This window comes from Pteropus vampyrus, unplaced genomic scaffold (assembly GCF_000151845.1).
Source record: "Pteropus vampyrus isolate Shadow unplaced genomic scaffold, Pvam_2.0 Scaffold400, whole genome shotgun sequence".
NCBI classification, from domain to species: domain Eukaryota; kingdom Metazoa; phylum Chordata; class Mammalia; order Chiroptera; family Pteropodidae; genus Pteropus; species Pteropus vampyrus.
The window spans coordinates 1,107,113-1,132,178 of NW_011889181.1; the positions used below are offsets into that span (position 1 = coordinate 1,107,113).

Here is a 25,066-nt window from a genome sequence, read left to right on the forward strand (position 1 = left end):
TTTCCACATGTTGAAGTTTAATATAAGAGCCTTATCCATTTTTCCAGAGGACAGAAACAAGCCAGGGAGGGAAGATGGGAGCAGCTCATCCTCTCTCCTTCCCCCCTTGAGGCCCTGTACTGGAGGACTCAGAGGCCTGCTTCTGGGGGTGGGGTGGCGGTGGGGGTGCAGTGTGGGAAAGCTAAGTGCTCAAGGCCATACAGCTAGTTAGTAAACGAGAGCTGAAACCCAAAGCCAGGCCTTCCTGTACTTGGCCCGGTACTCTCTTCCCTGTCACTCCACCTCATCAGGGAAGTCTTAATAGAAGTTGTGGGAGCCTGAGTGAGATTTAGCCAAGCAAAGATGATTAATTAATATCCTTTCAGTACCTCAACACTGAAAAACAGCATTTCCTTGCAGTAGATACACAATATATCATTCATTATGAAACATGAAGATCACTGGTCTAGAAGTCAGAAGATCTATGTTTCAGTTCTGGTGCTGCCACAAAGTAGCCGCATAACATTGAGCATGTTACTTCTCTTTTAGGGGCTGTTATTTGCTCAAACATAATAGGGTGGAGGAACTAGATTAAATGAGCTGCAGCTGGCTCTGCTTTTCTTAAAATCCTGGGGTGCTCTTATTGCATGTGACCTCTCCACTGATACACATCTCAGCTAGGTGCCTAAAAATTGGCTGATTTTACACTGAAATCTAAATGGGGCCAGCCAAGAATGCAGTCATGAAGAATAAGCATTTGACTGGATTTGTGGGAAGGCGTGCAGATAAATGAGTCAAATGGCTCTAAAAGATGGAGCACCATCACACCAACTGACAGGAACAAATGGAATGAGTGAATTCATTAGGGGACATGGCTGGCTGGACTCCTGGTTTGGAATTCAAGAATGCCTTTCACGTATGGCCTAGTTTAAGGCTTGTAATAAAGAAATGTATTTGAGACGCCAACCCCAGATCTGCTCCCTCTGTGGTTCGGGTGGAGTGTCTGGAATCAGCATTACTCATGTGGAAACATTTTGCTCTTTAAGACCTCCAGAAGATCCTGGAACAGCCTGTGGCAAACCATGAAAGCAGGCCAGACAGAGTTGCCCTATTATTCGCTGAAACAAGTGATTAATTCTCAAGGTGGATTAGAAATTTTATCTGAGTTATTCATAAATCTGTAGAACTTTATTCCTTCAAGAGTTTTTTCTATTTCTGCATAGAAAAGAAATTGATTCTTAGTTTCTCAAATACACCTTCAGGAAATAAAAGAAATTAATGAATTATCTTTTAAAATTACACAAGGCTCCTGGACGATTTACTAAACAGCAACACCATGGAGTACCTGAAGCTGAATTCAATGGAGGAAAAATTTCTTCCAGCATTTGAAAAAAGAAACTGATTGTTTTTATTGATTTGAAACCTCTTAATAGAAGTAATGACTTACATGCTATTTTTAATTGCTTAATCAGTAGCAGGAAGTATAATAAAGTTTATGTTGACCGTTCTAATAATTTCCTCCAGCTCTACCCCCTTTTTTCTATCCCTATACGATAATAATAGGTAGTAGGTGCCAAGCATTGTGTTGGGAAGAGAGGATATTATTACAGAACCATCTCTTTTCATCTTCACAGCCACCATGTGAGACATATCATCAGCCTCATTTTACTAATGAAGAAACTGAGGCTCAGGATGCTTAAAGTAACGTAGCTATAAGGTTGAGGAATTGGGACTCAAACTCAGGTTTGGTCTGAAGCCAAAGCGAAAGACCATCTGTCCATCTGTTCATTCTTCTATGTGTCACCCACCCATTATTCCATCCAACCACCTGTCTATCTGTCCATCATTATTAAATATTTATTGGCACTTATCATATTCTTGGCAATTTATTGAGTATTAGAAATACAATAGTTTGAAAACAAAAGATCTCATCATGGCATATACTGTCTAGTGAAGGGAACAACATTAAAAAAATGCAACAGATAAATATAAATTTTAATTTTATATTTATATAAAATTTTGTATTTGTATATAATAATCAGAAAGTACTACAAAGAAGAGATTTTAGTGCTGCAAGTATACACAAGAGAGGGAAATGATCCAGTCAAGGATGCATATTACGTGGGGTAGGATATAGACTACCTATAGAAACAAATTAATCCTGAAAGCACAGTGATTTAATACAAGAATGTTTATTACTAACTTGTAGTACATGTTTTATAAGAGTCGACAGGGTTCTCCTCCACGCAGTCACTCAGGGACCCAGGCTGACAGAGACTCTGACATCATACCTTCCATCTTGAACATGAGGCCTCCAAAGTCATTGTGAGAGGAGGAGAAAAAGAATGATTTTACTGGATGTTTTCAAGGCCAAGTTCAGAAGTGGATCACCTCACCCACATCCATTGACCAGAATCCAGCTCCAACTGAACTGCAAAGGAGGTTGGGAAATGTCTAGGAAGAGAAATACAGGGCACTGTTTCTGCTGTGAGAAGTCATGGAAAGCTTCCATGAGGAAAGAGTGAGTGACAGATAGAGGAGGTAAACTTTCTCCTCAGGAAGTACTGGGGGACATCCAATAGGAGAAGGATTCCCAGTCCTCTAAATCCATCAGCTCTTTTATAATTGGATTATTTGAGCTAAGGCAGATTTTAGCTACTTAATCTATGTAACCTATTAATTTGGTTTATATTTTCCATTTACTTATTCCACTACTAGAAGGCATTTATAGAGTATTTATTATGTGAAAGCTGCAGAATAAGGCTCTGTACCATAATAAATATAGCACTGTTATTTCTCTTAAGGATTTTCAATTTGGTTGAAAAAACAGAGTATTATGTAATAACACAATAAAGATAGTATTGTTTATCAAAGGCATAAACAATACAAAATGTATCATCTCACATAGCAAGACAGTTGAGTGGTTTGAAATCAGGTACTCAATGGCTCATGGAAGCCATCAAGCACCAGGTTCTTTACATCTTTCTGTTCTACCATCTGTGAAGTTGGCTGTATTGTCCCACTTCATATGTAAACAGGACAATATTAAGTGGAAGAGACAGAAAAGGCACATTTCCACTTTGTATATCCCCTTTTAAGAGGGAGAAGTCCCTCCCTTATGGATGCTAGCAGATTCCTTTCACACCCTGTTATGTCAGTATCCATGCCCAATATAATCACTGGCAAAAATATGACACTGATCATGATTTAATCCCTGCAACTGGGACTTGCTGCCTTAGAAAAAACAAAATCAGGTTTCTGGTCAAGATGGCATAGTAGGTAGACACTGAGCTCGCCTCCTCTCATGACCACATCAAAATTACAGCTAAACTACAGAACAACCATCACTGCGAGTCACCTGAGGTCTGGCTGAACAGAAGTTCTACAACTGGGGACACACAGAAGAGGCCACTTCGAGACTGGTAGGAGGGACAGAGATGTGAAATGGGCTGGTCTCACAACTGCATGTGGCATCTGAGAATCGGGAGGGATATTTTAGTTGCAGAAGTTTCTCTGAGGAGTGAGGGGTCCTGACCCCACCCTGGGCTTCCCAGCCCAGGCTTCCAGTGCCAGGACAAGATTTCCCCACAACTTTTGTCTGTGAAAACCAGTAGAGATTGTGGCTGAGACAGAAGGCTGCAAGAGTCACAGACATTCCTCTTAAAGGGCCCACACTGGCTCTTTTGCTGACGGACTCACTTGCTCTGAGTTCCAACACTGGAGCAGCTGCTTAGGGAGTGCTGGGGAGTAACTGAGTTGTCTGGGAGTAACTGAGTTGTCTGGCTTCAGGGTGGGGGCTGCAGGGGTGGCTTTCTCCAGGACAGAAGTGTGGGTAGCATCCATTGTGCCTTTGTTGAGCAGCCCTCCCCCGACGTGTGAAGACTTAGGCAGCTGCCATATCTGAGTCTCCATCAACCTAGCTAACACTTGTCACTCTTCCAGGTAATTCCCTGAGATCCTGTCCTTTCCTACTTGTGGGCCCACCCAAGACACTTCCTGTGTTTTTTTTTGTTTTGTTTTGTTTTTCATACAAATGGCCTATCTTGGCTCGTGCTGAAGACTTTCCTAAAATCTCTCAAAGTTTCACAAAATCCAAACAAGCAGCACCTGGCCTCAGCTTACCCTGTACTTTTGGCTGAGCAGCCCCAAGCTCAGCACTATCAGTAGCTGCTCTCAGTTCTTGGCTTGGCCTCTCAAGGCACCTCTAAGCCCAGCACAGGTAGCAGCCATCTGCAGATTTCTTGGTGACTCTTGCCAGGTGGCTCCAGGCAGGGCACAAGCTGCAGCTGAACTTGTCCTGTGGCTGAGATCCTCCCAGGAGGCCCTTGGGCCAGCACATCTGTGGATTGCTTCAACCTCTGCCAAAGCTGGAGCACCACCCAGGGCTGCATCTGAGGATGACACATCCAAAGAGCAGACTGTGCAGACACTAGAGCTCTGCTAAAGTGAATCCTGCTCCATAGGGTCAGCCCCTCATGAGCCAGCCAATCCTTGTAACCAACCAGCCTATAAGTAATCTCTCCCATTGACATGCAAACAGCAACCAACACTCAATTACAACAGAAAGGTACACATAACCCATATAAAGGACGTACCTGGAGAACCTGGCTCAGGTGACTAGGGAGACTGCGTCACTGGGCCCATAGGACAGCTACTACATAAGGCCACTCTACCAAGACTGGGAGACATAGCAGCCCACCTAATACATAGAAACAAACACAGGCAAGCAACCAAAATGGGGAGGAAAAAAAAAACATGTCCCAAATGAAAGAACAGAACAAAGCTTCAGAAAAAGAAGTAAACAAAATAGCAATAAGCAATCTACCAGATGCAGAGTACAAAACACTAGTTATAAATTTGCTCAATGAACTTAGGGAAGAGTAGATGGACTCAGTGAGAACTTTAACAAAGAGATAGAAATTTTAAAAATGGTGATAGAAAACAAAAAAGAACCAGTCAGAAGTGAAGAATACAATAGCAGAAATGAGAATTACCTTAGAAAGAATCAATAATAGATTAGATGAAGCAGAGGTTCAAGTCAGAGATTTAAAAGATAAGGTAGCAGAAAACACCCAGACAGCAGAAAGAAAAAAAAATCCAAAAGAAATGAGTATAGTTTAGGGGGCCTCTGGGACAACATCAAGCATACCAACGTTTGCATCATGGGATATCAGAAGGAGAAGAGAGAGAGAAAGAAATTGAAAATCTATTTGAAGAAGTAGTGATGGAAAACTTCCCTAACCTGGTGAAGAAAATGAACATACGACTCCAGGAAGCTCAGAGAATCCTATACAAGATGAACCCAAAGAGGGCCACACCAAGACATATTCTAATTAAATTTCCAAAGGTTAAAGACAAAGAGAGCATCTTAAAAGCAGCAAGAGAAAAGCAGGTAGTTACTACAAGGGAGCTCCCATAATACTGTCAGCTGATTTCTCAACAGAAACTGCAGGTCAGATGGGATTTGCACAAAATATTCAAACTGATGAAAAGCAAGAACCCACGGCCAAGATTACCCAGTAAAGCTATCATTTAGAATCAAAGGACGGATAAAAAGCTTCCCAGACAAGAAAATCTAAAGGAGTTCGTCACCACCAAGCCAGTATTATAGGAAATGTTGGAGGGACTTCTTTAAGAAGAAGAAAAAAACAAACAAACAAAGGTTAAAAATATGAATAATAAAATGGCGGTAATTACATATCTATCAACATATACTTCAAATGAAAAAGGACTAAATACTCCAATCGAAAGACACAGGGTGACTGAATGGATAAGAAAATAAAACCATTCCATATGCTGCCTAAAAAAAGAGACTCACTTCAGATCAAAAGGCACACAGAGACAGAAAGTAAAGGAATAGAAAAAATATCTCATGAAAATGTATATTAAAAATATCTGGGGTAGCAATACTTATGTCAGATAAAATAGACTTTAAAACAAAGGCTACAACAAGAGACAAAGAAGGGTCCCAGTAATCCCACTTCTGGGTATTTATCCGAAGAAAACCAAAATACTACTTTAAAGAGACAAGTGCATCCATATGTTCATTGCAGCATTATTTACAGTAGCCAAGATCTAGAGGCAACTTGGGTGTTCATCAGTGGAAGCATGGAGAAAGAAGAAATAGTACATATGTACAATGAAATATTACTCGACCACAAAAATAAATTAAGTCAGTAAGTAAAAGAATGAAATCTTGCCATCTGCAACAATACGAATGGTCATAGAAGGTATTATGCTAAGTGAAATAAGTCAGAGAAAAACAAATACCATATGATTTCACTTATGTGTGAAATCTAAAACACAAAATAAATGAACAAACAGAATAGAAACAAACTCATAGATACAGAGAACATTTTGATGGTTACCTGATGTGAGGGGAGTGAGTGAAAAAGGGGAAGGAATTAAGAAGTACAAATTGGTAGTTACAAAATAGTAACTTTACGTGGGGATGTAAAATATAGCAAAAGGAATCTAGTCAATAATATTGTAATAACTATGTACGGTGTCAGATGGGTACTAGATTTATCAAGGTGATCATTTCATATAAATGTCTAATCACAATGTTGTACACCTGAAACTAATATAGCATGCCAAATATCATTTAAAAATAAAAAAAAAATTTAGAAAGAAAGAACAAAGTCAAATTTTGTTATAAGGAAGAAAGACAATAATAATTGTTGGGCCGCAAACAGTGTCTGCCATGGAGATGATGCTCAGTGCTAAATGAACAGTTCAGACACGTATTATAACAGCAAGAGAACACATTGTGGTGTTATCTGAATAAGCCTGGCAAATTTCGTGAAGAAAGACACTAGTTTCAGAGAGGGCTTTTCAGGAAGGAGACAATGACCAGGAGAGAGGAACATTTAAGGATTGATGGGCAATGGAAGGAAGTGGTTGACTGGAGCAGTGAAGTCTATGGGAGCCTAAGAAAGACTTGAGCTTAGAGAACCTGGGGATAGGAATAGTGAGGCGATCTCCACAGACCTGTCCCAAAGTGCTTATTTCATCCTCCCTGGAATATTTTAGGATGAGAAAATTATCTTCCAGAGTCTCTAGTCAGGATTACTGAATCATTCTTTGTGGTTACCAAATATAACAGCTCTCCTGGGATAGCTATTTACTATGCATAATGACACCTGTGATGGTCAGTTTTATGTGACAACGTGGTAGGCTCTGGTGGCCAATCGTTGGTCAAACACCAGTCTAGGTGTTGCTGTGAAGGTATTTTTAAAGATGTGATTAGTATTTAAAACAGTAGACTTAGAGTAAAGCAGCTTACCCTCCATAATGTGGGTGGGCCTCATTCAATCAGTTGAAGGCCTGAAGAGAAAAGACTGAGGTCCCTGAGGAGGAAAGAAATCTGCCTCCACACTGCCTTCAGACTCACGACTGTGACATTAACTCCTGTTGGAGCTTCCTGGCTACCAGCTTGCCTTGTTGGTTTCAGACTTGCCAGCCTTCACAACTGTATAAGGCAATTTCTTAAAGGAAACCTCTCTCTCTACATATAGATGAATCCTATTGGCTCTGTTTTTCTGGAGAACCCTGACTGATAGTGCATCTCTGATGACAGCAATCTCTTCCTATTTTGAAGATGAGCTTGGATTTTAGGATCTTGCTTTAGCCCAGCAAGATCTTTGAAATAACATTTATCTCACCTTTATTATGCGAATGCAGTTTGCCTTGTTAAATGACCAGGAGGTCAACATGCATGGCCCCTTCCGGGAATCAGGGTTCCTGAGTGTCAGAGCCGGCCAAAAGTGAACCTCGTTTCTGAATGAGGAAAATGAGGTTGGGCAGACTAGCCCTGGGGAAGGTCACTATGTTAGTTTCCACTGTGTAGTTAGCAAGTCACGTGAAAGAGAGAGGCTTGAAAGATCATCTATAAATACCTTAAATCTAATCCAGGTGTCCTGGGTGCAGTTTCCAGGGGAAATAAGAAAGCTTTCATATAAAAAATTGCACTGGCCTCTGTATGAAAAAAAAAGAGTGAGAGAGAGAAAGAAATTATTTGGAAAAATGGAGATGAACTGAATAAAATTTATAAAAAGAGAATTCAGACAGACTCACCTGAGAGATGTATCTCAAGTGCTGCCCTAGAAACTTGAGTACCTGTCCCCTGTGGCGGGAACATTCCTGAAGAGGACATTGGTGCATCTGTTATTAAAGTTATGCTGTTGTCTCCAAGCTCCACCCCAGCCTTCAAAGCTCTGCCATAGAAGCTGGGACTAGGACTCTGCAAATTACTTTTCTCCTTTGTCAGCCAGTAGGAGAGTGCTGGAGGAAGGTGCTGGAAGGTAGAAGGATCTCACAAGATACTTGCTCTTTCCTTTTGCTTGCTGTTTTTGTGCCATTTGAGCAAGGGTCCTTCATTCTGGTAGCTGTAGTTGGTTCCAGGCCAACGTCTCTCTATATTCCTAGAATTAGCCTAATTGTACCCTGACAAAGTTGCCAGCTTTAGCCACACAGGGGCCCGTCTTTTGTTGTCTCAGTCTCAGCTCTGCAGGGCCCCTTCTTCCAGCTTCTAAATTCTGACAACACCAACCTCTTCTCTTTCTGCTTCCAGCCTTAGGAGATAGTTGTTCCTATAGTTACTATCTTTGTGTTCAACCCATTCCTTATATTAAATTCTTTCTGTTGAATTATCTAGGGTGATTTCTGTTTGAACCCTGAGCGACACAAATACCAGCCATTAACGATCTATTAGCCAACAAATTCCAATTCTCTCTCTCTGTCTCTCTCTGTCTCTCTCTTACACACACACACACACACACACACACTTTGTTTACCATGCATCTCTCTGATTAGAATTGACTTCTCATGTAGAATTTCCACAGGGAGAATTTGTTGTTCAGCAAACACATAAACCATGTACAGTCCACTTGAGAGTTATACCTTTCATTTGAAGGCTGTTTTTATACATCCATTTCTGACAGCTTTCTTTTGGCCATGGAGACCGATCCACTCCCAGCGATGTGTTTCCTGCACTTGCCTAATGAGGCTCAGACCCCAAATTCTGTTAACGCCACCAAGGCGATGACACCCTGACCAGTCGTCCACCTTCTCTCGCGTTCCTCTTCTGATTTTGCCTCATATGGATGCCAAGCATGAACCTGTTTTTTCTTCGAATGGCAAGAGTTGATACTGAGAGACAATGCGCTCTTTCCAAACACACCATGTTCCTTTCTTTTACTTCTTCTCCAAATAAAACTCTTCTGGAAAAGATCTGAAAAGGCCTTCGCTATCAAAATATAAATGACCAATACAGCTGAACTACCTTGTCTCGGGACTCTTTTAACTTTATTTACGTTTTAATATACCTCTAGTTTGTTTAAATCAAAGGGAACAAGCCTTGGTTTTAGAACCTCGGGACTCAAAGAGCTGAGTACAGGGAAGGTTTTCAGTGGGAAAGGGTAGAGAGAGGGGAGCCGCACTCCCCTGTGCCTGAAAGTCACGCAAACGAATGCCTTCTTTAGCTACCCTTCAAGCTGGCACTGATATAAAGGCATGTTCAGTCTCACTCAGTTCTTGCCTTTCCCTTGCCAGACCATAGCTGATCTCCTTTTGGCCAAGGCCACAGTGGCACACCCTGGGGGAGGCCATGAGGTACCTACACATCTCATACAGCTTTCTTTGTAAAGCTAAATAAACATTTACCTCTGGCTGACAGAGCTGCTTCACAAAGCTGAGTTTGCACACATATTCCTGTCCACCTCTGCTGCTCCTGGTGGTAGTTGTGCCAACATTCTGGCTGGACTCGTGGGGCCAGCTGAACAATCAAGATTCAGTGGCAGTCTCCGTGCATCTTAGCAGCTGGATGTCCCCGGGCATCTTCTGTGAGCTTTCACAGACAGAGACAGGGGTGCAGAAGTGGGACTCCAGCTTTTCCCAGATTTTGCCTGGGGCAGATTCTAGATATTTTCAATACTCAGCACGCAGGAAAGAAATTATGCCTAACTCTAATTCACTTCTTTGAACAAGGGACATTGACAAAGTGTGTATGAAATGACAACCCCAAGTAAGATTTAATAATAAGCCAAATTTTAAAATGCATTAATGGGAAGGTACTGGAAGTAGATAAGAAGACCTGTACTGAGAGGCTAGGGATTCTTCTCTGGATCAGATTTGCTACTCTCCATGGATGAACTTGAACAATTAGGTAAATTTTTTCAGACCGACATCCTTTTGTCTGCAAGATGATAAGTGTGGAGTTTTTTCAAGCTTCTCTGCATGCTGTCTGTATTGGTTTGCTGGGGCTTCTATAACAAAGTGGCACAAATCGGGTGGCTTAAATAAAGGAATTTATTGTCTCATATTTCTGGAGGCTGGAAGTCTGAGATTAAGGTGTCAGCAGAGCTGGATCCTCCGAGGGCTATGTGGGGGAAGCTGTACTGTGTCTGTCTCCTGGCTTCTGGTGGTTTGCTGCTATCCTGTGCTGTTCCTTAACTTGTAAGTGCATCACTCTGATCTCTGCTCTCATCTTCACATGGCATCCTCTCTGTGTGCATGTCTGGTTAGGCCCCACCCTAATGACCTCATCTTAACATGGTCATCTATGAAGACATTCTTTCCAAATAAAGCCATACTCACGAATACTGAGGGTTAAGACTTCATCTTTTTGGGTGATACAATTCAACTCATAACTCTCTGACCTCAGATTCTTGTGGGCAGGCCTCCTGGCAGTTACAAAGCTAGCCTTCTTTCTGCAGTCAGCCTGTCATTGGTCTTCCCCTGCTTCTCTGTAGGAAGGCAGGAGGACAGATGGGAGCAAGTCATGATGATACCTTCCCAACGATGTATCACTAGGCAAGTCACTTTACCTCTCTGAGCCTCTGTTTTCTTATCCATAAGATGGGGATAATAGGTTTACTGAGAAAAGTCAGTGAGCTAAAGAAAAGAGGTACTTGGCTGGCACATGGTAAGTGCTCAAGAAATTATAAATATTATTATTATATCTGTAGTTAAGGAAAGAGCGGGTCAGTGATTTCTAACCCTGGCTGCACATTAGACTCTTCTTGGTGAACTTTTTAATAGCTGTTGGTGCCCGGGCCCTACTAGAGAGTCTTACTCAATTGGTCTAGGACAGAATCCAGGCACTGATATATTTAGAAGCTTCCCGGTTTATTTTATTACGCAGCCAGGATTGAGAATCACTAGAATAAATGAAAGGACTGAAAACACCATTGGAAATTCTCAATGCAGTTGAAAGTCAGAAGAGATTGACTTGTAGCCACTCAGCCAGATGGCCCAGGTTGTGGCAGCTGCCAGAGACTGCTCTTAGAAGACTTGTGAATTAGGTGACCTAGATTTCAGAGTCACTTCTTGCCTTGTGGTCTCCCTGTAAAATTGTTTACAGACCTCCCTGATGACGGGGTATCCCCACTGAGACACTGCTCTGGGACTTTTCTCCCACAGCAATATTCCATCTACTTGCTTGTTCATAGGACCTGGGTGCTATGCTTCCCTAGTCTCCAGCTCCACGTCTCTTTCAAGGTCCTCAGTAAGAGCTAATGCCAGATGACAGCTTGATGTACTGCTCTCTCCACAGGGATATTTGCCTAAGAGTACTCAGCACAGAACACAATGAAGAAATTTTGGACACCTAAGGGTAGACCCCTTTGGATGGGAACTACTTGCATTGAATACTCAAGCATGACTCTTAAGGTCCCTAAGGTCTCTCCATGAACTGGAGAGCTTTTATTTTACAAAATCTCTCTCTCACTCTCTAACTCCATTCCCAGCACCAAATTCTTTCAATGTGTAAATGTGGGCTCTGGAGGCAGCTGTTCTAACAATTGCAGGAGTGACGCAACTTGCTTCAGGAGATGGCTTTGGTCCTCAGGCCCTTTTGCTGAGTGCGAGGGGCAGCTGAGGGCAGTCTTCTTGCCTCTTCCTTCTCTCCAGCTGTTCTGCTGCATCATCAACACGCCTGGCTTCTCCCGGCTTTGGCTTTCTCACAGTGCTCCCCTTGTCCACTTAGCTTCAGACACTTGCGATCCACCCACCCCTTTCAGTCCCAGAGTCTCTTCAGTCTTCCTGGGGGAGGGCCAGTGAATTTATATCATGTGAGTGAATGAGTAATATTAAATGAAATGATATGTAAATAGAAGCAATTGTTAATGACGAACCTGTATAAATTCTCTTAATTTATTATCGCAAAGACATTAGGAATGTCCATTTGCTCTTTGGCTGAATTCATGAAAAGTCTAGCGAGCAAAATAAAGGAAATGAGAATTCTCTCCATCCTGAACTACTCAGAGCAGCCTGTTTGGTCTGTCAGTTTCCATTTCTTCAATTTCAATCAAGACTATGTCGGAAGGAAGAGTAGCCGGAGACAAATAACATTCTTTTAACGGGAAACAGGACATTGTATCTTTGTCTGGTGATCGGCGACTTGGTTAACTTCATTTAAACTTTGGCTTTTGAAAACTCAAGGGACAAGGAAATAAAACGGAGGACTGGGAAATGTGTTTGCTAAACCCAGAGACTCTGTACCTGAATCCAGCTCAGTGTTCTGGAGTCACCCAGCTGCCTCCCGCTGCTGGCGTTTGGAAGGGGAAATGAGTTCCATTAAGCTGGGCACAGGGGGAAATGCTGACTGCGCAGGGGGAGCTCCCACGATTGCCATTGCAGACAGAATTGTTGCAGTTAAGCTCAGATTTCCTGGCAAGCCCCAGGGTCAGTTTTTCCAAAAGACATCTTAGACCACAGAGGCACCGCCTTTCCATATCTAATCACAAAAGCAAACGCTTGGACACACGCTCCCTGTTTCCAGCTGGTTGCATATGTTTTCTTCACACTTTGACAAAAAACATGCCAAGGTGTGACATTTATGAACCCCACCAACTGGGAGCTGTGCACACAGATCCCTTGTGCCTGTGATGTGGGAAAGTGATGAATGGGCTGTTCTGCATGGGGAGGAGGACTGCTTTCCCTCTGGCATGCCTGCAGCCTTATTTATTACACACCAAAGTATAAAAACCACCCGGCTGGCTGCAGCTCTGTCTCTAGCTCTGGCATTCGCCCGAGGAGACCACGGCGCCTGGAGCCCCAGCCATCTTCTCCAGGACGCTCTGTGGCTCCGTTGAGAATCATGCTGGGGCAGCTCGTCTGTTGGCACCTGCTGGCTTTATTTTTCCTCCCATTTTGCCTGTGTCAAGATGAATACATGGAGGTGAGCGGAAGAGCTAATAAAGTGGTGGCGAGAATAGTGCAAAGCCACCAGCAGACTGGCCATAGCGGCTCCAGGAGGGAGAAAGTGAGAGAGCGGAGCCATCCTAAAACTGGGACTGTGGATAATAACACTTCTACAGACCTAAAATCCCTGAGACCAGATGAGCTACCACACCCCGAGGTAGATGACCTAGCCCAGATCACCCCATTCTGGGGCCAGGTACTTAGAATTCTCTTCTAAGGATTACTGTGCAAGCTTCATGAGTTTTGTTGTCCTCGCTCTCTTCTGCTATGATTCTGGGGATGAATGCTTTTGAGAAGTTTGCTGAGCTGCTTGTGGGTCTCTTTCTGGGTTGCTCTGGGATACAGAGGGGACTGCGGATCTCGGTTGGAAGACCAGCAGAGGTAGCGTGGATGTGCTGGGGTAAAGAGAGGCTGCAGCACCGTCCTTGCCTTTCTTCTGGGGGTGCAGAAAGGCGTGCTGACCTTTGCCGATAGAAGAATGGCTGGAGAGAATCATCTGCTGATCATAAGAGAATTAAACTTTCTTAATCCTTCCCAGCAGGGAGAAGCTGCCCATTGAGTTTTTCACTTTGACTTGCAGTTTACTGTGACAGTTTGTGCCAGGCTTGTTGATTTGATTTATAGCATTCTAGGTTGCTAAGTTTCTATGCTCAGCCTGTTTAAAAACCGACCAAAGAGTTCAAACAAAACAAAACGAAAAGACTATGTCTTTAAAATGCAAAGCTTTTTATATGACTTAATGCCTGCTAATCACCGAGGACTTGATTTATTTCTCAGAGTATAAGCTTAGCAATAAGGAAACATCTTTAACTCTTTTAGGGCACTATGGGAGTGTGTTAAGGTTTCAGTGTAGTGAATGGCAAACTAGTGAAACTCAATGTAATTTAAAACATTAAGAACAGGAAGAAAGTCTTTTTAATGTCTTCATGTAAAAAATTATTTTAGAATTTTTTAGTCGAGGTATACTTGACATAATGTTATATTAGTTTAAGGCGTGTAACATAAGGCAGAAAGAGATTTTGGTTTACCTTCTAGATATCAAGCATGCTGAAATCAGATGGTGGGGCAAGGAGAGTTACTTTGAAGTATATAATCTTTGAACAAATAGGTTTACTGCAAGAACTGACTGCTTCAGTGCATTAAATAGGCCCCGAAAAAGCAACTGCAGTTGATACCTAACCCCTCGAACCACAGATGGGAGTTTGGGTTGAGGCCGGTCATCTGATCAGACCAAGATCTCACACAGAAGCCACAGTAGATCTGGGACTGACCTTGAATTTCTGATTCTTCCACATACTGCAGTTGCCCAAACTGTCCTGTGGGCCTGTGTTAAGAAAAAATTGTTTCTCTAAGGAGCCACAGAAGAAACGATAACCTTTAAAGGCACACTCTTTTTTTTTAAAACCACTTTCAGAGATTGTCTTTTCGTTTGACAATCTTTTGGCTAAAGGGTAATGGATGCTAATTTCTGTTTTCCATAGCGGTGAAGATGTTTTCATTTTTGTCCAAGCCCTGATCTGGACTTTCCTTTTCAATAGATGAGATCTTTGCTGGATCCTTCCTGGTTATGACAGCGTGAACCCCCAAAGGCAGCAGAAGACAGATATAGACTGTCATTGGTCATTATTTCTTGGCAACTAACACCTAGCAGGCCACTGAAATTCCAAATTAATTTCTATTCCACTCCACCTTCTAGTCCCCCTAAGCATCAGATGAGGGGGGCAAGAAGTTACTTTCTGGCTGTTTTTTAAGCCGAGAGGGGCTTTTAAACTCCTCCAGGTTCCTGAAATATTTCCAAACGAACCCCCAACAGGAGATTTAGATACTCAGATTTAGTCCTTGGTATTCGAGAGCAGCGGTCCCCAGCCTTTTTGGCAACAGGGACAAGTGCTCCTATGAGAATCTAATGCCTTTGAGGTGGAGCCAAGACAGTGATGCTAGCGCTGGGGAGCGGCTGCAAATACAGATGGAGCTTCGCCTGCTGGCCTGCTGCTCACCTTTTGCTCTGCGGCTTGGTTCCTAACAGGCCACAGACCAGTACCGGTCCACGGCCCGGGGGTCGGGGAGCCCTGTTCCAGAGGCTTTCAAAGCAACTCGTCCGCCAGTGGATATGGAGACCGCGTCGAATTTTAGAGTGGACTGTGTTCTTCCTTCTTTCCTCACTTCCCCTACTTTTCTTCTTTTATTTTAATTCTCCTTTGCCTCACTTATTCTCTCACCAATCATATCCTGTGCTTCTACTACGCGCCGAGCTTTAGGATGGGTATAAATATGACCGGGTTCTTATCTCTGAACAGTTCCGAAATTGCAACGGGGCTATTTAAATACCGTGTCACAAAGTCAATCCACAGAAGGCAGTTAGGGAAAAAGTGTCAGAGTGGTGGCGACCGCTAAGCTGGATCTGAAAGACGAGACAAAATGATGACTATCCATGGAAGAAATAAACTAATATGTGCCACAGCAAAGAGACTTGAGAGAGCCCGTGAGGAGTGCGTGTGCCTGAGGCTCCTGAGGTGTGGGAGGAAGACGTGGGAGGATTTTGGGGCCAGGCTGGAGAATTCCGTTGTCTGGTTAGATCTTACTTTGCCAGCAAAAATGTTGCTTATTTACTTACAGCAGGGCAGTGAGGTGGTCAACTTTGTGCTCTTGGATGACTCTGCCACAGGCTTTGTGATGGATTAGAGTGTGTGCAGAGACAGTGGCAAGCAGACCGGGGCTCTCTCTGCCTGGCATTTTCTTCTCTGCAGCTCTTCATCATTCGCCTTTAAGAATCTCTCCCTCTTTCCACTTCCCTTCTGGGGGAAAGTGACTTCCTTCTTCCTTAGCTTAAACAAGGAGAGAGGGAATGTTTCCCAGAAGTTACTTACTGGGAGTAGAGCTCAATTCTGAGTAGCTGCTCCTAGGCCTCCATCTCTAAAATGGATGGTACTTGTCTTAGAGTCACCTTCCTCATCTCGTGTCACTCGTTTGCATGTCCTCGGTGTTCAAATTTGACTTAACTTTGGAAAAGGGGCTGATAAACTTAAGAGGGTGGTATACGGTAACTATCTAATATGTATTCTCCCTTACCTAGGAGAAAACTTCTCAATTAAGACATCTTGCCAACTCATTCTAAGACTGTACCAAAGGCTCACTAACTTTGTCCCACTTGACTGAACTTTGAAAGACAAGGCCAGTGGAGGAACATGTGAAATGTTGCATAGCGGTTCTCCGAAGGTGCCCGACTAGTAGTAACCAGAGCTCTCTCCCTGTCTTGGTGGCAGCTCTAGGCTCTGGAAGTGCCCCAGGTAGCACGGACATGCACCTCGTCCCAGTTAGCTCCGATACTGAGCAACCCCATCTCCTCATGCCTAGATGCCAGACTTTAAAACAAAATCTTTCGAAGTCATCATCTGAGGCTTTGGCAAAGGCTTTAGTATCTTTGCATCTTAGAGCTGGAAAGGAAATTCATGACCATCTTGCCCAATCCTCTAATTTAGTAGACAAAAAAAAAAAAAGATGTCTGGGGAAAAATGAGTTCACTAGAGTCACGCAGGACTGAGATGGGAATTCAGATTCCTGTTCAGTCATCTTTCTAACATTCTTAACATCTCAGTATTTCAATTCTATTCTTAAACAAATGATTCTCTCCTCTCGCCGCCCCTCCCTCCGGCACCCTCACCCTTTCTTCTCTAAAATCCATTTTTAGAAGAGTCCCAGATTTCTTGGAACTTAAAGAGCTGTATTTCACATTAACAAAATCGCAGCAGGAAATGATGGAATACTTACTTCTCAGATTGCATCTTTGGATTAGAAAGTTGGGCGGTGCTGTGGTGTCTGACTTTCCAAGTGTCTGGAAGCCCTTGTCTCAAACCGATTACTTCACTGATTTTCTTCTCCTCTACTAGTTTCAGTTTCAAAAAAGGTTTCTGTAGATTTTCACGTCTGTACACGCTTGAGTCTGGTGGGCTGAAGACTAGACCAAGAGCTAGCTCCCAATCATTAACTCCTGATCACTCAAGCCTTGAGCTTTCAGCTGCTTCAGGAGAATGCCCGGACTGCAGACACTGTTCTGTATTTTCCCCAAATAGCTTGGTGGAAATCTTTAGGGAAAAGGAATGAGAGAGTGAGGAAAAAATCCAAGCCCATTTTTGATTAACAAAAAAGTAAAGTCTAAATGTACAGCAATGTGAAGCTCCGATCTACTTTTCTGCTTGGATTTCTAATAATGGAGAAAACGGGAACTTTCTATTTTTCTTCCTTTCTTCCACTCTCTCTCCCTTTCTCCCCCTCTCTCTCTTCTTTCCTTCTTCCCTCTCTCTTTTCCTTTTTTAAATGAATCCCTTAGCAACAACATGCTGTTTTCAAGAAACTGTTGAATTACAATCGGTGTCTAGGAAAGTTTCCACAAGTATTTTGTATGACAGAATTAAAAGGCAAGTTGCCAAATTAGATGAGACTCCAAATTTGATGAGCAACTCCGACTCTTCTTCCAGTCACCTTCAACCAGCTCTCTATCTTCCCGAAGTGAAAGCACAAATTTTAGAAATTTATCTTTGAATAAATGAGCATTTAACTCATGTCATATATGAATTCATTTAGTACCTTTTAAGTATTCATTAAATATGGTTCAAACGATACGATAATTTAAATTTTGAAGTGGAATATAAAATAGAAAATCATGTTAAATACTTTTTCATAGGAAGTCAAAATCGTTTCTAGAGAAACAACTTCTCTGATGTACCACCGTGGATCTTAATGTTTATCAACTGCAGTTTAATATTTTAAAAATATTTTTGAGTGGCTTCTCAAAGGAAACCCAACTTAAAATGAGATAATTAACAAAAGTTCTTGAACTAATACTTCATTTGTTTAATTTCCTAAGATAATTTGAGGGTATCATGGCTGTTTGAAAAGGTAATATTACCATTCAGAATTTCTAAGAACTCTTAACCCAATATTATGAATTATAGATAGTCTTAATATCTTTATTTGAAGTTGGTAATTCTTATCATTTGAGGACCATCTACTCAATCTAGTTACATGTGAGGATTCTGGCAGCTGGGGATGAGGGGATGCGTCTAGGTCCACTTTCGGAGGTTCTTCTTCTGTTGCCATCAGTAGCAGCAGCAGAATACTTCTCAGGAATACTGCCCCCACCCCCACCCCACTCACGCTCCTTCCCCAAAAGCATGTTCTTCTACTGACTCTCTTGTTTCCTTTTCCTTTTGATCTTCAGTTCACCTTAGCTACTCTCTGACTCTTTTGCCATTGCCATCCCCACCCCGCACCATCTTTACTGATGTTGCTATGGGTTGTTTAGAGTTCAATTTACCTAGGGAAGAGGCCAGAGGAAATTCAAAAGTCTTAGTTACTCACAAATACCTTTCTCTGAAGCTTATCTCTGTATCTTTTTAAAGTCTCCACCAACCGGAGGACTGCCCCCAGACTGCAGCAAGTGTTGTCATGGAGATTATAGCTTCAGAGGTTACCAAGGGCCACCTGGACCTCCCGGCCCCCCTGGCATTCCAGGTAAGGATGAGGGAGATGCACTTTTGCCAGTCTAATTACAGACTGTGCCAAAATATGAGCCAGGGTGAACCTAACCATTTTGAGATCACTTGTGTGTCATCCAAAGCGTACGCGTGGAAAATCCAAAAGAGAATTGCGTTGACTGGGCTTATAGAGACAGTTTAGGTGGAACACTATAAACCGTATAAAATTGATTATCTATACCACACAAAGGATCTTACAGGCATTAGTCACCCTGGGACACCAGATTCACAGGCTGGGAGTCTGTTCACAAGCATGAGTGTGGAACTACCTGATTTTAGCGGTCTAAACTCTTCTCAAGTGACAGAGCAGGCTGACCTTGCCTAAATAGTTCCTGTTAGGAACAGTTTTGTCATTAGCACATTAATCTGTCAACACAGTCAAAGTTCATTTATTTGGAAGGATTGCAAGCCAGATATGAGTACCCGACCAAAGGTAGCAGGCAAAAATTAATAGCAAAAGTCCTGAAATTCAACAATTAAACAAATACAAGGTATAGAAATTGTCTCTTAGTAGCAAAATAAAGAGTCAAAATCATTATCTAAGTCATGCTTTCAAAATTATTATAATTTTTTTTATCAGTGATTTTACTTTTTCCACGGTTATGAAAGTGGTACAGGTCCTTTGTAAAAGAACTTGAAAAAGACAGAAATTATATAGAATGACACAAAAATCACTCATGTTCTATCCATTCAGGAGAAAAGAACACTGTAAACATTGTTCAGTAATTTGTTCTAGTCTTTTTTCCCTTTGGATATTATATATACACACACGTATAGTATTCCGGATATTATATATACACACATGTAGTATCATATTATCCCTATTGATTTATAACCTTTTTATCTAAAACATAAATATTATTCAATGGTATTAAATATTTTTCTTTAGCATTCTTTCTGTGACTATAAAACATCGTTTACTGGGTTGAACCATTTTTTACTTAGTACATCCAATTTTGGTGGACATTTAGGTGGTTTCTAATCTTTGCTATTGTAAATGATGCTTTGATAATCAGTCTTCTACATGTTTTTCATCCAGGTCTTGCTTTATAGGAAAAAGAGGCTTTGGAGCCTTAAGAGTATCTAAGGTTGTTTTCAGTGTCCCATTTAAAAGAGATCCCATTTGATGATGCCTCCACGGTTGTATTTGGGCTTGTTTCAAATGGACCCCCTTTACAATTGAGTTTGTACATGTTTGAAGAAAGGAGATGTGTGCAAATGGACGGGGAGTATGAGTGACTGGGTTTTCTCACGTGATGATGTCTGGTTGTTTAAGGAAACCATGGGAACAATGGCAATAATGGAGCCACTGGCCATGAAGGGGCCAAAGGTGAAAAAGGAGACAAAGGTGACTTGGGACCACGAGGGGAGCGGGGGCAGCATGGCCCCAAAGGAGAGAAGGGCTACCCGGGGATTCCACCAGAACTGCAGGTAAAATGTCCTCAACACATCTCCAGGTGACTTCTAGATTGTCCTGATCATCAATCAGGGTCCGCGAGTCGGAAGGCGTGAGTGCTTCCTCAAGTGCTCACCAATGCTGAGTAAAGCTGAATCTCAGTTTGTTCATCTGGAGCACAGGATGTTTGTGTGAGGTCTGAGCTGTTCGGAGTGCTTTGCAATTATCCTTAGGAAGCAGGGAAATTTATGAAGGGTGAAATTTAACTCCTCAATAGATCAAGTACAAAACAATCATGAATATCAGTTCATCTCTCATTTTCCAAAAGAGAAGATATATGAAATAAAAAGGTTTCCGGCAACGCGAATACATAAACTTCTGGATATATAAAATATTATAAGTAGATATTTGACCATTCCAGTTATTTCCTAATTTTATTGCATTTACATACCGCATATAAATTGCTTATATGGATTTTAATGTATAAATATTGCTTTCTATCAACTCAGATTTTGTGGCACGATTTTTATCTAAACTTTTCTCATCAGTATCTTTTTTATCATTAGAGACATTTTATTTTGAGTTATCCACCTACAGATTTCCAGATCAGATTATATTCATTTTAGCTTCAAGTGTTTTTAATCCATTTATGAGGCTATAATTGAATATTTTATCCCAAGCTCACGTACTCATTTGTCTATTTTTTATTTTTTAAGTGATCTTCAAAATTTTTGATGCCAATAACATGTAAAACTTGAAAATATGAAGTTCTAGGGGGCTGGGAGAATGGGGTGAAGGGTTAAAGAAGTACAAATTAGTAGTGGATAGTTGGTCACAGGGATGGGGAGCATGGCAGTGGAAATGCAATTAGCATTAATATGATGGCTAGGTGAAGGGCCAGGGAAGGGAGGGAGCAATGGGGAGATTGTTTTATGAACTATATAGATGTCTAACCAATGTACTGTATACTTGAAACTAATTTAAATAAATAAATTTTAAAAAATACAATGTGAAGTGTGGTCACCAAGAAAACTACTGGATTACTTTTATTTTTGGCTAATATTTTTTAAATTGATCTTCCAAGGGACTCCTGTGAACAGTGAAAGTTAGCATCTTGTATTAAAGTTGTTTCTAGCTGGTATGTCTTCCTGAAACAGTAACTTGCGGTTAAAATAAATTGAGGAAATGTACAGTAATATGAGAGACTTTTAAAGAACTAGGATATAAAGCAACTCTTGTCCGAAAGATCATTGGGGAAAAACTTTGCCTTTGCATTGGGCATATATAGTCGTCATTTGACCACGGATAAATTCCACCATTTTTCTGGGCATTGCAAACTAAAAGGTCCTGTGTATTACTTTGACGGCTTTTATGGTTTTGTAACTTTTTAAATAAATGCTGTTTAATAATTTTAGCAACCTGGGATCCCTGTGCCAATATAAATTTACAAAGGAAAGGAGACATATTCTCCTTGGCAAGTTAAATTTACCTAATAAAGTGGATGATAGACATTCTCAAAGCTAGAAACTCTAATCCCAAGCCTGTGAATGGTTGTACCTGGGCTAAGGGGCCCTGGAATAGCCTGTTTAATGAAGAACACCTTAAGTAATTATTAAATTTGCTTCATTAACTATTTGACCCTAAAACTACAATGTAATCATTTGGGAGTACTATTTTCACCTGTTTTAAAGGAGGTATCACACGGGAGGAAAGACTGGCCTTAGGCAGATTGTAAAGGAGGGTGACTTCTGGGACCCTTCATTTCTATTTTTAAATAACTTCTCTGGTGTCACCTATGGGGACATCCTTCTGCATCCTGTGCCCTCATGCTGTCTTTCTGACTGTCAAGATCCTTTCTATGTTGATTCTCTCAGACCTGCCTTCCCCCCAAGTCTTCCAGAACTTCAAATTATTTGACCTCTCATCTATCTCCCTAAGATTTTTATTCATTGAAAACAGATGATCCGAGCAGGTTAAAGAAATTATAGATCTAATTCACACTCAGTTTCAATGACTCTTTTGGACAGGGGTTTGGCATTGATTTTCAAATGTGACTCTCCAATGGTGGTACAATTCCCATGTGTGGGTTTTTCTCATATCACCAAGCAATTCTCCAACACCAGCTTAGCCGGTGTCCTGCAATTCGACTGAATTCTGACACTACCTGAAGACATCATCGGATCCCACAGGATAAGGGCTTAGTCCTACAAGACTGTCCCTCCCCCTTCAGATGCCAATTACAAGTCCAAGTTGTCACCTGTGCTTCTGACTGTCCAGCTAGAGATGGAAGATTTCAACAATCCCCTCCTTAGGTTTGATTAATATGCCAGAGTGGCTCATAGACTCAGAAAAATATTTTACTTGCTGTATCACTGATTTATTGTAAAAGGTTATAACTCAGGAACATCAAAATAAAAGAGATGCATAGAGCAAGGTATAGGCAGAGGGTGTGGAGCTTCCGTGCCCTCTCTGAGAACATGCGCCACTCTCCCCAAATCTCTTTGTGTTTACCAATCCGGAACCCCTGGAACTCCTTTCTTTTGGGTATTTATGGAGGGTTAATTACATAGTCATGATTGATTAAATCATCAGACTTCGGTGATTGAACTCAATCGCCAACACCTCTTTCCTCTCAGAGGTTGGAAGGTCCGGGTGGGACTGAAACTTTCAACTTTCTAATCACATGATTGGCTCCACTGGCAACCTGCCCCAACTTTAGCTTATCTATGCTGCTTTGCAAAAGTCACTTCTTTAACATAACAAAGATACTGTGATCGCTCTTGGGAGGAGATGAAGACTAAATGTATATTTATCACAACTCTTTTGGGGAAAGACTAACACAGGGTAAACAAAAGTAAAAAGTCGTTTGGCTACTGGGCTTCTCAGATCTTTAATATTCTAATGTGCATTTAATAGCTATAAGTGGAAGATTTCACCAAAATAATCCCAATATTATTTGATAATAGAATTTTAATATTTCAGAAAGCATTATAAGGTCTAATGTTCCTTGAAACACATGATCAGAACTGTCGATATATATGATCACTTTAATGGCTACATAGCACAAAAATGTTAGAAATTACCATGATTTATTTAATTCATTCTCTATAGATTAATGTTTAATTGACTTCCCACCTTGCTGTTACAAATAATGTTGAAATAAACTTACATGTATAAAAATCTCATTTCTTTAAAATAGATTGCCTATTAATTCACTGTCAACTCCTTCCTTAGATTGCATTCATGGCTTCCCTGGCAACTCACTTCAGCAATCAGAACAGCGGGATTATCTTCAGCAGTGTGGAGACCAACATCGGCAACTTCTTTGATGTCATGACTGGTAGATTTGGCGCCCCAGTATCAGGTGAGCTGTAGAGATTAATGAATGACCGAAATAGTCAATCTAGCAATCAGGAAGGAAGGAAGGAAGGAAGGAAGGAAGGAAGGAAGGAAGGAAGGAAGGAAGGAAGGAAGGAAGGAGGGAAGGAGGGAGGGAGGGAGGGAGGGAAGGGAGAGAGTGAGGGAGGGAGGAAGGAAGGAAAGGATGAAGAGGGAGGGAAAAAAGAAAGGAGAGCACTCAGGGAGTTGAGAACTTTTTCTGATTTCGGTTAAAAAAAGCAGCTCATATATAGATTTCTGTTGGATTTTAAAGTAAATTAATTATAATCTCAAAAGAATTTTAATAATGATGGCCATAGTTACTAAGATTATTATCTCTGATTTGAACTGAATCAAATAATCCCTAAGAGGGCATAGTTACCTCTGAATTTAAAAGCCCTCAGATCATAATTCTCACAGTTTAAATATGTTGATTCTCTCAGACCTGCCTTCCCCTGATCCTTTTTTAAATTAAAAAGAAAAAATTTTTTTGAACACTTCTGTATTCATTTTCCATTGCTGCTATAATAAATTACCACAAACCAAGGAGCTTAAAACAACATGAAACTATTCTCTTACAATTCTGGAGGTCAAGTCCAAAATCAGTCCAACTGGGCGAAACTCTAGTATAGGCAGTGTCAATTCTTCTGGAAGCTCCAGAGGCTTGCCTATTTTCATTTTTAGAGGCTGCCAACATTCCCTGTCTCTTGGCCACATCACTTCAATCTCTGTGTGCATTGTCACATCACCCTCTCCTCTCAGATTCTGACCTCCTTGGCTCTCTTATAGGAACAGTCTTGGGTCCGCCTGAATAATCTAGGATAACCTCTTCATCTCAAGATCCTGAATTTAGTAACACCTGCAAAGTCCCTATTGCCATCTAAGGTAACATTCACAGACGCTGGAGACTTTAGGCCATGAGCATATTTGGGAGTGATGAGACAAAGAAGCCTGATTTCTGTCATTACAGTAACACAAAGACCTGAAAACCATACTGCAAGTGTGTTGTCTCTGGTTTCATTACCTTCCCTTGCAGAAGAAAACCATGTGTGGATATAACATATATTTTCTTTTGTATTTCCAGCTCTAGGAATTTCATTTTTTCACCGTCTGGTTTCTTAGTCTGCTCTTTCTAAAATGCTCCTACAATCTACTTTTTTATAGTAGTCATCATTATTTTTTTTTATGAAAATTAAGATCCTTTCCTGTCATTTTGATTCCAGCTGCATCTTCCCGAGGCATTGAAAATTGGTGTGTGTGTGTGTGCATCTAATGAGAGGTTTTGTAAAATGTAAAAAGCTAAACATATATACACTACTTTCTTTGAGTCCTCTAATTTTTATCTGCTTTTACTTTGCATATGTAGACCAGTCTCTAGGCCTATAAATGAACATGACCGACTTTTATATCATTTCCTTTATTTCCAACACATTGAATATGCAAGACTGGCACTAAATGAAGCATAATCATACTTCTTTATTTGGTGCAACTTGACTCAGGCAGATGTATCAACGTGATACCCTTACAGCTTCTATCTTACTTGATTGCACCTTTGGAAGAGCATAAAACTGTGTAG

The 25,066-nt window shown here is 41.3% G+C and overlaps 1 protein-coding gene across 3 annotated transcripts in view; it reads left to right on the forward strand.

Annotated features, from left to right (window-relative positions):
• Window positions 1-12,865: 12,865 nt before the first annotated feature.
• Window positions 12,866-25,066, forward strand: part of C1QTNF3 (C1q and TNF related 3) — a 19,013-nt gene continuing 6,812 nt past the window's right edge. Inside the window, exons 1-4 of one of the 3 annotated variants that reach the window (XM_011380714.2) lie at window positions 12,866-13,378; window positions 18,582-18,693; window positions 19,993-20,147; window positions 23,347-23,476. In XM_011380714.2, the coding sequence (XP_011379016.2) occupies window positions 12,884-13,378; window positions 18,582-18,693; window positions 19,993-20,147; window positions 23,347-23,476 (892 nt within the window). In that variant the 5' untranslated portion in view covers window positions 12,866-12,883. The remainder of the gene's footprint in view (window positions 13,379-18,581; window positions 18,694-19,992; window positions 20,148-23,346; window positions 23,477-25,066) is intronic. The other 2 variants (XM_023523683.1, XM_011380715.2) reach the window with 2 other exon arrangements.